General features: G+C 35.8%; 1 protein-coding gene across 1 annotated transcript in view; it reads left to right on the top strand.

Moving 5' to 3' along the window:
* Window positions 1-13,921, top strand: part of LOC120428269 (serine/threonine-protein kinase 32B-like) — a 92,324-nt gene extending 78,403 nt beyond the window's left edge. Inside the window, exons 5-6 of the mRNA XM_052711425.1 lie at window positions 1,426-1,607; window positions 12,901-13,921. Coding sequence (XP_052567385.1) covers window positions 1,426-1,607; window positions 12,901-13,521 — 803 coding nt within the window. The 3' untranslated portion in view covers window positions 13,522-13,921. The remainder of the gene's footprint in view (window positions 1-1,425; window positions 1,608-12,900) is intronic.
* The last annotated feature ends 456 nt before the right edge of the window (window positions 13,922-14,377 follow it).

Below are 14,377 nucleotides of genomic sequence, written 5' to 3'. Positions count from 1 at the left end.
AGCACTTGTTTCGAAAAGTAACACTTTTCATTTTTTTTTTATTTAAACGATTTATTGACAAAATACATGAAAATTTGACTAAAAATTTCACTCAATGGGTGTTTTTCGGAATTGCAAAAAACGTTGCATGGAACTCGTTGCAAAACTTGACCTCGTTGGCTCGTTGGATAAATGTACGACTCGTGCTGAAAAAATCCTCTTTTTGCAACTTGTTGCATAAACTACTATTTTGGTCCTCTAAAATATTGCAAAAAAAAATCAAAAATTCAAATAAATACTTACTTTGGGAATTCTACAAACAGCAATAAAAACTCAAATTTCGGGGTTTTTTGGATGTGTACAATGTTTTCTGAGCAGTCTCAATTATAACCTTCAACTTTGCTGAAGACACCAAAATTTGTATGGATCAGTCCTAAAAATTGAAAAAAGGCTTGTAGGGAAAAATGGCTTCCTTTGCCATGGGGAAACAAGTAAAATAAATTTTCATCTTCTTAAAAAAACACAATCTAAAAAACCTACAAATAAATTCGGAAATTTTGGAGAATTTTGAAGAATTTATCAGCCGTTGATATTGTAATCTGTAACAAACCAAAACGCGAAACTGTAAAGTTTCTTAAAGAAAAGTCAAATATATAATAAGTTATAAAACGTTCATGATTAAAGGGTGGGTTTCTCTTAACTGATTACTCCAAAGTGTTGAGTTTGACTGTCCAAAATGTTCTGATTTTATTGTAATCGAAAAGTCCCCCAGAGCCTCACACATGAGGTTTAATCGAGCTAATTGCTTCAATCGCGGCGAGGTAAATGAAGTTTAGCTTTGTTCGCAGTTTGGGTTACTGTTGTCGGCTGTGCTGACGATGTTGGTGGCGTCGATCAATTATGCGGAAAGCAATTTCCGTAACTAATAATATTGTAATCTGCACTAATGATTCAAAAGTAATAGAGTTTTTAAGATACATTGCAAAAACTTCCCGATCTTTTGTATTCGTCAGACGTGCTTTCTGCAGGCTAACATATAAACGTAATCAATCAAACCGGGCCCGGATACAAATATCCAGTCAGCAGAACTACAGATTTTCCCGCACATTTCCCTTTTTTGACAAATTGAAGCTTACAACAGCTGAACCATATTTTTTCTAATCATCCGTCGGCGGGTCCGACATTGTCCAGCGTGTTCCCGTTCGTAGCATTTCTCCCCATGACATGATATGTCCCCAGGGCCACACAAAACTGACGCAATGTACCGGGAACATTCTACACGATACAGTAACACACCGATAGTTGGAAACTTATTTGCTAGGTTTTCACATTTCGCATAGATTGTCAAACTATCGCTGTCCCATTTCCACGGTCCAGAACATCGTCCTACCTATATACTAAATCGTGTTTTCCATCCTTTTGTGTGCTCCTCGGTCGTTTTTTCAGCCGGCTACAGTTACCCGGTGGACTGGTGGTCGCTGGGCGTGGTAGCGTACGAGATGCGTTCCGGCCAGCGCCCGTTCGTGGTGCACTCGTCGACGCCGCTCGTCGAGGTGAAGAACGTCCTCAACACCCAGCCCCACTTTCCGCGGCACTGGAGCGACGCGTTCATCGATCTGCTCGGGAAGGTAAGGAATGAAGTTTACTTTTTGTTTTTTTTTAACACTTTACAACAGTGATCGCTTACGAAGTTTATTTTTAATTTCAAAGAAATAAGAATGTTGAAGCTTGGAATTATGATTGTACGAATAATTTCATTTTAAATAACACCATAACGTTATTTACCAAATCATTTACAGTTTAATGAGAAGACATTAATTGTCCGGCTGTACAATACATTTTTTAATGATTTTTTTTTATTTCAAAATTGAAAAATAACAAAATATCCAAAAATAATTTTTGAATGAAAATTACAATTGGAATCAAAAAGAAACGAAAGTTTTTTTTTATAAAATTCACCGTATTTAAGTTAAAGGCATTTTTGAATTTAAAAAAACATGTTGCTGAAATTCTTTTCATTTTTTTTAAGACATTATTAATCCAACCTTATTTTAATCTTAATTTAAAAATTTCTAAGTGCTACCGATTCGGCCCTGTCTCACCATGCGATGATACCTTTGAATCTATTGATCCAATTTTTAATTTTCAAATGTGAAACTCGTGTGAAGTCTTCTCAACCCAATATTTTGAGATTTTTAAAATCACATCTTTTATTTCAAAAGGTCCAAATAATTCGATTTAAGCTATTTTGAAATGGAAGTTTTTTTTCATATGAAAATATTTTTCTCAAAAGGTATAGAAAATTTAACACGAGGTTCCACTACTTGGATCAATAGAGCAATTTTCTACGAAATATGTTATTTTTTAATTTTCATTCTAGTATTTTTTTTTATCCGACTGAAATTTTTTTGGTGCCTTCGGTATGCCCAAAAAAGCCATTTTGCATCATTAGTTTGTCCATATAACTTTCCATACAAATTTGGCAGCTGTCCATAAAAAAATGATGCATGAAAATTCAAAAATCTGTATCTTTCCAAGGATTTTTATTATCGATTTGGTGTCTTGGGAAAGTTGTAGGTATGGATAAGGACTACACTGAAGAAAAAAATATTCAAGGTAAAATTTTTTTTGGTGATTTTCATTTTCACTTTTTGTTAATAAAACTTGATTTGCAAAAAAACACTATTTTTTCATAATCAAATGCTTTCCAGAAATTTCCAGGTTGTGCAAAAAATCTTTGACCGAGTTATAAATTTTTGAATCAATACAACTTAATGTTTTTGTGTGTGTGGTCCAATCCAATACCGCTAACCGGTAGCGAAATTATGGGAAAGTATAATTTGTATCAGGCTGTGTATATGCCGCCGAATGCTGATACAGCTTATCTCAGTCCCGGGTATTAGGTGGTGATAGCCCTCGCGCTGCTTCCAACAACCCATTTCAGAATGACAGAGCTCCTTGCGGTCCAATTCCGAGGTCGCTGGGCATTGTTCGGCCCCGCCTAAACATAGAAGCAAGCATCTGAGGGAAACTCGATCTATATTTAGACTTCCAATCCCCTCAGGCAAATCAAGGATCAGCGTGTATTTAATATGAGAAGATAACATGTTTCAACACTACGGATCAATTCACTGCTAGAGTGTAAACCTTCTGATGGCCGACTGCTTAGCGTCCCAGACCACCAATCCAAAGGTGTGAGTTCGAATCCCACCTGATTTCATTTTAGTTTTTATTCATATTCAAATTCCTGATTCCAAATTTCAAAGGTACCGACCGGGATTAGATCCCTGAACCTTCTGCTTGGGAGACAGAAGCCGTAACCATTAAGCCACGGAGCCGGTTTGAATCAATACAACTTAATGTTTCGATGTAAAATCAAATTTGCAATCAAAAAGTACTTTAGTGAAATTTTGATAAAGTGCACCGTTTTCAAGTTAAAGTCATTTTAAGGTAATTTTTTTGAAAATAGTCGCAGTTTTTAATTTTTTTTTAAATTAGTGCACATGTTCGCCCACTTTCGAAAAAAAAAAGTTTTTTTGAAAAGCTGAGAAAATTCTCTATATTTTGCTTTTTTGAACTTTGTTGATACGACCCTTAGTTGCTGAGATATTGCCATGCAAAGGTTTAAAAACAGGAAAATTGATGTTTTCTAAGTCTCACTCAAACAACCCACCATTTTCTAATGTCGATATCTCAGGAACTAATGATCCGATTTACAATGTTAAAATACGAAAGTTAAATTTTTCGATCTTTTCGAAAACAATATTTTCAAAATTTTTAAATCAAGACTAACATTTTAAAAGGGCGTAATATTGAATGTTAAAAAATGAAAAACTGCTACTATGTATGTATGTATGTATGATCCCCATACCCGCCGGCAACTTGGTCCTGGAACACATGTGAGCGCTAGGTGAACAATTCGATCATCTTTTACTCCTTAATCTGTACACCCACGTGCATAAGTTTTTTTGCACGAATTTTAGTGCTACAAATACCGGCGCATATATCAAAATGGTTTCCCTTTTCCCTCCCCAAGCACCGAAAATTTGTAGCGGGTGTAGGGACACTTCGCATAGACGCCCTTGCTCCCATCACGTCACTGAGGGTATGGAGCGACGAGAAATTAATAAGCATGCCCCCCTAGTCGAACCTTCATTAGAGAAGCAGGCAATCCACAACTCAAAGCGAACGACCAAGGGAACACCCTACCGCGTATATAGTAAAGTGGCTTAGTCGTCTTCATTGAAATGTATGAATGTTAGAATAGATGAAAGAATTATTTGAAAATAATAATGGAAAGCTCTCACCAAAAACACGAAATCTTCAAGAACAACTCCAATCGTCTCGCCACGTTCCACTCGAATCTTCACTTTTCTTGAGTTCTTGTCTTGAATCGGCTTGATCAGCAGAACTTTCGACAGTACTGGTACCGCACGATATACAGCAAGCAACAACACGACTTTGGAGTGGCAGGACGCCACGACGACCCACACCTTCTTCAGTAATTCTTGATTGACGCTGGTGTCGGCAAGGATCAGCCATCAAATACATCCCCGACGCCGTCCTGGATGTTATATGGCAGAAACGGGACTCACAGGAACGCTTGAATTGATGGCCACTTCGCGATTGTTGTCTTGGTTTTCTTGTTCCCTTGTTTTGGAATCGAATTTTTCATGTTCCATGAAAATAGCTTCCAATTCACTTCCACTGTAAATGTCTTGCACCCGAATAGTAACGAGATCTTTGCATTTCAACTTATTTAACACACATTTTGAAGAAAGTTTTAAAATTATCGGAAGGACGAAAATGACAGCAAACAAAAAACGCGTCCTACCACAGGCGCAGATTGCTTCGATCTCATGTTAAAAAATGAAAAACTGCTATTGCGCAATTCTCACTAACTTGGACTTCGCACTAAATTATTGATATCGATCGCACTATTGCGACTTGTCAAACTGGCTTGGGAAATTTTAATTTTCTCAAAAAATTATCAAAGCGAGCCGATGTTGCTCACCTGTCAATCGCAATTTTAAAGTGCGAATGTCCAGTTTGGTGGAAACTGCGACTGGAAATGTAAACAAACAACTGCTGGTTGCCTAGTTTTTGTAAATTTTGTTGTCAAAAATGCGAGAGAAAAGTGCGGGCCAAATCCAAGTTACAGTGCAAGGATCAATAATATTTTCAAAAAAAGTTACTCAAATTGCTTTAACTTGAAAACGGTGCAATAAATCAAAATTTCACCAAAGTTCTTTTTCATTGGAAATTTGATTTTACATCGAAAAATGAAGTTGAAAAATTTGGGTAAACAATATTTCGTTTTTTTTTAGATATCAGTATAGATTTAAAAAATTTATAACTCGGTCAAAGATTTTTTGCACAACCTGGAAATTTTTTGAAAGTTGGCATTTGATGTCCCCTAAAACAAATCAAAAAATAAACAAAATTAAAAATAGTGCTTTTTGCAAATCAAGTTTTAGTGATAAGAAGTTAAATTATAAATCACCATTTTTTTTATCGTGTATCATGTTTTCCAGTGTAGTCCTTATCCTTACCTACAACTTTTCCGAAGACACCAAATCGATCAAAAAATTCCTTCAAAAGATACAGATTCTTGAATTTCATAAATCATTTTGGTATGGACAGCTGCCAAATTAGTTTGGAAAGTTATATGGACAAACTAATGATGCATACCGAAGGCACCAACAAAGTTTCTGCCGGATAAAAAAAATACAAGAAAAATCGCATGACAGAAATCTGAGAGAATTGCTCCATAGAAAATGTATGAATTTCATCCAAATAAAAAAATACAAATTGAAAAATCGCGAAAATCTTGAGAATCTAAATCAAAATTCCACTCAGTCTAACCATCAGACAATCTCTAACCAAGGCAACAAATCAAATTACAACTTTTAACCCCTTGCAAACGAAACCCGCAGTACAAGCAAAGTTAATCAAAAGTAGCTCACGGCCGGAAAGCAACTTCACTGTTAACCTTAAACAAATCGTGCTCACGACTCATTGCCATGCTAAAGTTGCAAAAAATAAAGGAAATTCATCGCGTGCCAGCTGCTCGCAATTTTACACTACATTGTATGAGTCGGAAAAGCTAGCCCCTGAAACCAACTACCGTCAGGCTGGATGAAAAATGGAATTCTCATTTTAATCGCCCCACGCCAGCAATTAGATTATGCCTGCCCTCAACACACCACCCACATTGTACCCCACCGGAAGTGAAATCAACGGGAGCCCTTTTGAAACAAATGAGAAGGTTAAAAATCAGGTGTAGCCGGGGCCAAACAGGCAATCCTTTCATTATGGTGAGGTGCACTTTTATGGGACATTCAATTGATTTATGAGAAGTCCAATAAATTTAATTATTATTGCTAAATTTTACCTTAATTATTTGCCAGTTCCAACTGTCAACTTTACTGCTACTAAAAGACATAAAAACCTTTTTTTAATATAGTCTTTTTGATTTATGTCCTGGCCCTTTAGTCACTTTGCATTTTAACTACATTGTTATCGTATCAAATAAAAAATAATTTACCATTATTAACATTTTTTTTTTTTTTAATTATTCTATTAAATCGATTAAATCACAAAAAAACGCTTTCGTCATCAGAAAGTTTAAAAGTTAGTTCAGCCTTAAGCACCTTCACCCTTTCACAATTTGCCCGGCGAGCCGTGTGCGCTAATGGGTGATTGTTTCGGTTGTTACCGGTTTTGCCACGTGGCGTTGGTGTGGGTGTGCGGGATTGTGGAAGAAAAGGTGAGCACGGAAATTAAAAATAATTGCAGATAATTGCATTCTGATGCAACAAGCCAAACACGGTATCATGGTTTCATGCAATGCAATCGGAAGTCGGATTGTGCTGGTTGAGAGAGCCGGAGGTTTTTATTTTCGTTTAATGTTAAGTGAAGGGGAGGGGCAATATTGTTGCTTGAAAAAAGTCTAGCGATGAGAGAAAAAAAGTATGCAAATTGATTCGATAAACGCTCGTTCAGGGTTGGAAGTTCAATTTTTCATATATTTTTATTTGAAACCGATAAATTTTAAGACATTTGAATGCTTAAAAAGACAAATGTAACCTCATGCACCGATTCCATGTCAAACCAGCAGGATCCAGATAAAAAATGCTCCGATTTTGCTGGAATTTGGCAAAGAAGTCCCTTGGCTAAAATAATTAGACCGTATTTTTGTATTTGGTGATTAGGATAATCCTATCTGAAATAAGATGGTCCAAAAACAAGCGGTTTTTGACAACTTTACTTGAACATATTCATCGACAAAATTCGGATACATGATCTTTTGAAAAAAAAATTAATTAGATTGCTTCTCCATAGAAATGAGTTGCCCATATTTTTTTCAAGCAGCACTCAATTTTCAAATGTCTGTATTTTAGAAACTAATGGTCCAGTTTTGGATGTCAAAAAATTAATCAATAATGAAATTATCTGTTCTGCATGTATTATGTAGTTTTCAAAATTCCCTTTTAAAATAATCTTTCGAAGAGGTCAGAATTTTCCACGCATTTTTTATGTATTGACATTTTCAATTGACCCGTAAGTTTCAGAAAAATCGGCATTTGAAAATAGAAAGCTGTTTGGGTGACACAGAGTGGCAATTAGAAAACCCAATTTCCGATATTTTTCTTAAACTTTTTATCACTAAAAGTTGAGTTTCCTTATTACATATTTTTTAAATATTCGACTTTGTTTGTTTGGAACATAAAAAGTCATCTTTTGAGCCACAGTGCATGATGGTGCAGAATCTGGATCAAGAAACATGATTTTTTGAAATAAGTGTGAGATTTTTAAATATCGAAATGTGATCAACAAAACCTTAACAACATATTTTTGAAAGCTAAATCAAATATGTAATCGAAAAGAGACCGGCTGTGTGACGCTCCATACAACAATTATTAGATTTGTACGGCTATTTTTTACGATGGAGGGGGGGGGCGAAAAGTTCAAAATTTTTCGTTACGTCATAAAAAAATGCTTCCAATGTACTGATTTTTTGGTAAAGTGCGTTGTTTTGAAGTTTTTTTCGCACTGTTTTGGAGTATTAGGTTTAATTTTGTGAAAAAAAATTCTGATATTTTCAATATATTTTTTTTCAAAAATGGGTTATCTGTTTCACAACAATTTTTAAAAGTAAGGCTTAAATTCATTTAATAAATTGAAATTATTTTTATTTCAGTTTCCAAGATCAGTTGAAAATTACAGACTAATTACACATAAAAAAATGTGTAAATTTGAAAGGTTCAAAATTGGCAGGTTCAATATAACCCTTTTATGATGTAATATAACCTCAATTTAGACTGAAAAAGGGGCATTACAACGAAAAAGTGGTAAAAATACACATTTTAGAGCTAAAATTACACATTTTTTCTGACAAAAAGATATACTCATTCCCAGATGTAATATTACCATGTTTTTTTTTACTGTGCAGGTGACACTTCGAAAAAACTCATTTTCATCGATTCGAATCCATTATCTCTTCGAATTCGAATTCTTTGTGAGGCTGTACCTCAGAAACTACACAGAAAAAAATAATGTAAATTTGGAAACTGTAATTTTGGGAGGTTGAATATTACCTCTTTTGTGATGTAATTTTACCTCAATTTAGACTGAAAAACTGACATTACACCAGAAAAGTGGTAAAATTACACATTTCCAAAGGTAAAATTACACCTTTTTTCTGACATAAAAGATGTACCCCTTCCCAGATGTAATATTACCATGATTTTTTTTTTCTGTGTACTAGTCCGATTTTCAAAGTCTCAAAGAGAAAATTGTAGGAAATTTTCTCAAAATTTGTTTTCAGAGTGGCTTTCTTTCATTGAATATTTAAAAAACGAGAAAAGTTAAACATTTGCGTAGTTTTGTGAAATTTTTTAGTATTTTCAAAAAAATTTATCATTACACTCGAAATTTATGAAAAAAAAATCCCGATCGTTTGATACCCATATTGTAAGAAATTAAATTTTGAGTATTTTTTTTCAAAAATATGTAGCTTTGTGAAAATTTTGAGTATTTTCAAAAATTTGTGTGATATCCAGAAAGCAAAAAAATAATTTCGAGTATTTTTTCGAACAAACGTAGTTTTGTGAAAATTTTGAGTTAAAAAATTTTTTTGTCTTTACATTAGAAATGAATGAAAAAATCCCGATCATTTGATACTTTTGTGAAAAACTAAAATTTTGAATTTTTTTTCGAAAATACGTAGTTTTGTGAAAATTTTGAGTATTTTCATAACAATGATAAAATGGCTCTCACAAGTAGTAGTTTCAACCAATCAGGCTTATATTTGGGGGAAAGATGTGTCTACTAGATACACGTCTGCCATAATAGTGGCTTTGGTTATGGACGCTCCCTTGAAAAGTTATTCATAAATATTTGATTCTGTGTAAAAGTAAATTTTGGACAAAAAATACATTTTCGCTCGTAGGCCTGCCACCAAAACTAATATTTCTTCAGATTTTTTTCGACGTTCCATAGGGAATGAGTTGGGCTACAATATCCTTTCATTAGGTTTGACCAAATTTAAGAATATACCCAGAATCTAGGGCTGTCTCATTGTTCCCCACTCCTTTCAGCCCATGGGTAACAATGAGACACTTTGATTTTTCTTCGTTAAACTTTTCAAAATCTATGTAAATCTTTCAAAACATGAATTGAAAGTGATTTTTGGCATATTTATTGAGTTTTAACTCCATTTAACAAAAAATATAAAGTTATTTGGTACAAATAAATGGATTTTACAAAATTTAAATACATTTTTGTATAACTTTTAATAATTAAAGCTTGTTTGTTTAAGGCAAGTCACCTACAATGGAACAATACAAAAACATGACGTTTTACTGGAAAATTATTGATTTTCGTAGAGTGTCTCATTGTTCCCCAGCTGTCTCATTGTTCCTGCCAAGTGCGTCTACAATGAGACAATTGTATAACTCTGGATGTAGACGTCAGATCGATCTCTTATTTTGGCCAATGTTAGAACACATTAAAACAAAGTAAATGCAACAAAAATTCATTAAAACAAGCCGATTAAAAAAATACAAAAATCGTTGAAAGTAAAAAACCAAAAGTGTCTCATTGATGACTACCCCACCCTATTTGCAAAAATGTTTTTTGCCTTCCTCACCTCACTGAGGCAAGGCTATAAAATCACTCGAAAAATGAACTTCTTAAATACACCTCCTAGATATACCTTCACGTATACCTATCGACTCAGAATCAAATTCTGAACAAATGTCTGTGGGGATGTGTGTAGACATGATTTTTTTTCCACACGATTATCTCAAAACTGGCTGAACCGATTTTGGCCGGATCCGCCATATTCTGTTCGTTTTAAGGTCCCCTAAGACCCTATTAAATTTTATTCTGTTTAGTGAAGTACTTTTAAAGTTATGGCAAGAAAAAGTTTTTTTGTAGCTACAAAAAAGGGTGATTTTTGCATAACCTCAAAGGCCGGGTCTTTTTGCATACGCGCGAGAGTCGCGCAGCATGCGTATCGCCCGGTTGCCACATTGCTTCAAATGAGAGTCTGCATTTTTTCAGGAAAAAGTCTGTATTAATCATGTCGCTGAATAATTTTGTCTCAACAAAGAGTTACACGAACTTTTAAGTGAAATAAACAACTCATAAGACTTAATTTACTGAGACTAAGTGCAAAAAAAAAGCAAAGCAAAGCAATCCACTTTAACGACCCCCGGGTCTTTTGTGGGCTCTGTTGCAAGTTTCTGCTCATTTCTAGGCGTCCGAAGGTTATGTGTGGTGAGTCACCCAAAACCTCTTTTACGCAAATGGACCAACGTTTTACTTCCCCATCCGATAGAAGGCGTGGTCAGGCAAATCTCGTCACGAAAAATGCCACCGGGTCCGTCTGGGATTGAACCCAGGCCATACTGGGGTTTGGAGGCTACCACGCTAACCACTAAACCACCGGACCCGGAGACTAAGTGCCCAATCAATAAATTAATGAAAGTAAAAAAATAATGTAAACAAAAACGTTCTAGTCAACGGACTGCAGTCCAATAATAATAGTCTGTACTCAACATTTTTCTGTAGATCTGGCAAGGCTGACAAGTTGTCAACAGCCTCGTAGATGTCAAACACAAGTTTATTTGATTTGTTTTGAGTGTTGCGTAAACTCAGGTTGACGGTTAGGACGGGTCACTTCGTCGCGGTAGCAGCTTGCTGAAAATATCGGTCGGTCTAGTAAGCAAAGGTAAATTGGACAAATAAAATGTCCACGTTGGATATGATGACGGAGCAGGAGCGTAGGACATGTTCGTCGGAGAGCTTTTAGGGGTAAGCGTAAGAGTCAAAGTGGAAACGGTGACCCTGTTCTGGCGAAATTCTAGCGCCACCCGTTTTAATCCGCAAGCAGATCTCTCATACTGACTTCCAAGCCCCGCAACAGTTTTAACTTATACTCAGAGTGATCGACCGGTACTTTCAGGTGGCTCGAGCCTCGATCGATACTTCCGCGATGAAACAACCCGTCTCGACGGAAATTAAGGAGCGATTTATGCATGGAACAACATCGCTCTTGCCCAAGACTTGCTCTGCCTCATCGACATCCTAATATCCTTCGATCTGATGATAATAACACAATGAACTCGAAAAATCCATTTGTTAAAGCAGTGCAGTGTTCCTTAACCGGTGAATAATTTAGGGTTTGGAAGGGATTGTATGAGTATATTGAGGATGTTGATCAAAATAATTGCACTCGATTATCTTGACACTGCCTGAACCGATTTTAATCTTCTGTTCGTGAGTTTAGTAAATCACTTTAAAAGTTATATTCGTTTTAGAAAAAAAACCGTATTTGAAAGAATTTTCGGATGAACCCAAAAATCGAAAACAGCAAATTATATAACCATTAGTGCACTTTCGTGCTGTTCATCACGACCATATTATAAGAAATGAGTATTGAACAAAGTAGTAAAGCATTATTTGTTTGGTAGCAAATCGACGTCGTCGTGCTATCATGTCGCACCCGCCATTTTGACGTTCCGAGAAAAACGCGTTTTACTGTTTGACCTTGAATAAACAAAAACGAAAGCATGCAATGTAAACAATAACAAACACGTTTTGTTTGGCTGACCATTCTGTGCATTGTCCCGAAGTTTGGTTAAAGTTGGTTGCTGGATTCCCGAGTTATAATTAGAAATGTTTGCGGTAGTCTAACTTGTACGTGCGTCAAACGCATCCTGACCTGAAATCCCTTTGGCCAATTGTCGCACTTACATCAATTTTCAGGGAGTGACAAGATAGCACTACAAGATTGAAACTACTTTCATATGAAAAGTGACAAAAAATTTCGGAGCTTTTTTGGTTTTCATTGAATATCTTAGGATTGAAATCGAATTTTGGGGATCAGTGAAGGTCAAAAGATGTGGCATTGTGAGCTGCACAAAATGGTGTTCTTAACTCAATTTGGCCCAAAATGCACGTACGACAAGTTAGCACGACGGCGACGAAATGATGCTGGTTGACCCAAATGTACAATATGAATGTGAGGAAGGCTCCAACCACCTAAAGGTGGATTAAGTTACGTTTATTACATTCGAAATGTATGAAAAAAATCCGACCATTTGATACCCAAATTGCTATAAAAATAATTTTGAATATTTTTTCGATATTTTTTTCGCATTTTTGTGAAAATTTTCATGTAATTATAATTGCAATGGATAGCTGCCATCATCCCTATTCCAATGCACTATAAGTTTTTGATGTTTGCACGATTTTTCCGATTGATTTTCCTCCAAATTGTGCATTGAGATATTTTTTTTTTCTAAATCGCATGAGGACATCAACATGCCTCATGCCTCGAAATGAACACGTGGATAAATATTGTTGGTCAATGTTACAACATTAATCATTTCCCTTTCCCTCCCGCAACAGCTCCTCAGCGTCCACCCGGGCGCCCGCATCAGCAGCCAGCGCGAGCTCCAGCAGACCAAGTTTCTGCGCTCGATGAGCTTCGAGCACGTGCTGGCCAAAAAGACCAACCCGCCGTTCAAACCCTCCAAGGATCACCTCAACTGCGACCCCAGCCTGGAGCTGGAAGAGATGATCATCGAGACGAAGCCGCTGCACAAGAAGAAGAAACGGCTCGCGAAGCAGCGCTCGATCCACCGGGACAACTCCAACCAGGATCAGCTCAGCCAGCTGGACGCCCAGCTGCTCAAGCAGTTCCTCGTGTACAACCGCTTTAAGGAGCAGAAGCGAAAAGCCATGGAGAAGAAGGAATCGGACTGGCAGCAGGAGCTGGACGAGGCGATGGCCAGCTCGGAGGTGGTGCCGCGGTCCGACTCCAACGGGGCAAGGTTGGCCACGATCAGCGAGGGAGCGCCACCGGTGGAACAGCAGGTGCCGCAGGACACGAATGGGGCGGCCAAGACACCGGATGAGAACAGTAGTAATGGGGAAGCGAACGGGAGGGCCAAGTCGCCATCGCAGCAGGCCCAGCAGGACAGCTTGGACTACATTGATCGGACGCCTTCGCCCAAACCGAGCATCTAGTAGTCGTGGTGTTAGTGTAGTGTGACGTCAGAAGTAGAAGTAGTTGTTGCTCGCGCGTGTGAGGAAGCGAATTGTGATAAATTTGAGAAGAATTTACTTTGATGGAGTGGAGAACTGTCAAACGATTTTTCTGGAATGTACATCGTTTGGCAGCTGTCCTGCGTCATTTGGTATTTTTTGGATTGAGATGTCTTTTCTCTAGTTATAGTGTTTCTTATGGTATGACATTTGAAATATGTTTTGATTACATAAGATAAGACAAGTTCAGCACAAACTGGAATTCAGCTTTTGTATTCCGTCTCGACTTCCAGGAAAAATTGAATAAAAATATTGCATAAAAATATTTAATAAATTGAAATATTTATTTGACAAAATAAGCCAAAATTTAAAATTAAACGATAAACATTAAACCAAGCTAAAAATCTAAAAATCTAAAAATCTAAAAATCTAAAAATCTAAAAATCCAAAAATCTAAAAATCTAAAAATCTAAAAATCCAAAAATCCAAAAATCTAAAAATCTAAAAATCTAAAAATTTAAAAATCTAAAAATCTAAAAATCTAAAAATCTAAAAATCTAAAAATCTAAAAATCTAAAAATCTAAAAATCTAAAAATTTAAAAATCTAAAAATCAAAAAATCTAATAATCTAAATATCTAAAAATCAAAAAAAATCTAAAAATCAAAAAAACTAAAAATCTAAAGATCTAAAAATCTAAAAATCTAAAAATCTAAAAATCAAAAAATCTAAAAATCTAAAAATCTAAAAATCTAAAAATCTAAAAATCTAAAAATCTAAAAATCTAAAAATCTAAAAATCTAAAAATCTAAAAATCTAAAAATCTAAATATCGTAAAA

The sequence above is a fragment of the Culex pipiens genome, unplaced genomic scaffold (assembly GCF_016801865.2).
Source record: "Culex pipiens pallens isolate TS unplaced genomic scaffold, TS_CPP_V2 Cpp_Un0014, whole genome shotgun sequence".
In the NCBI taxonomy this organism is placed as follows: Eukaryota; Metazoa; Arthropoda; class Insecta; order Diptera; family Culicidae; genus Culex; species Culex pipiens.
Note: the sequence above shows the minus strand (reverse complement) of the source record. Positions and strands in the feature narration are given on the sequence as shown.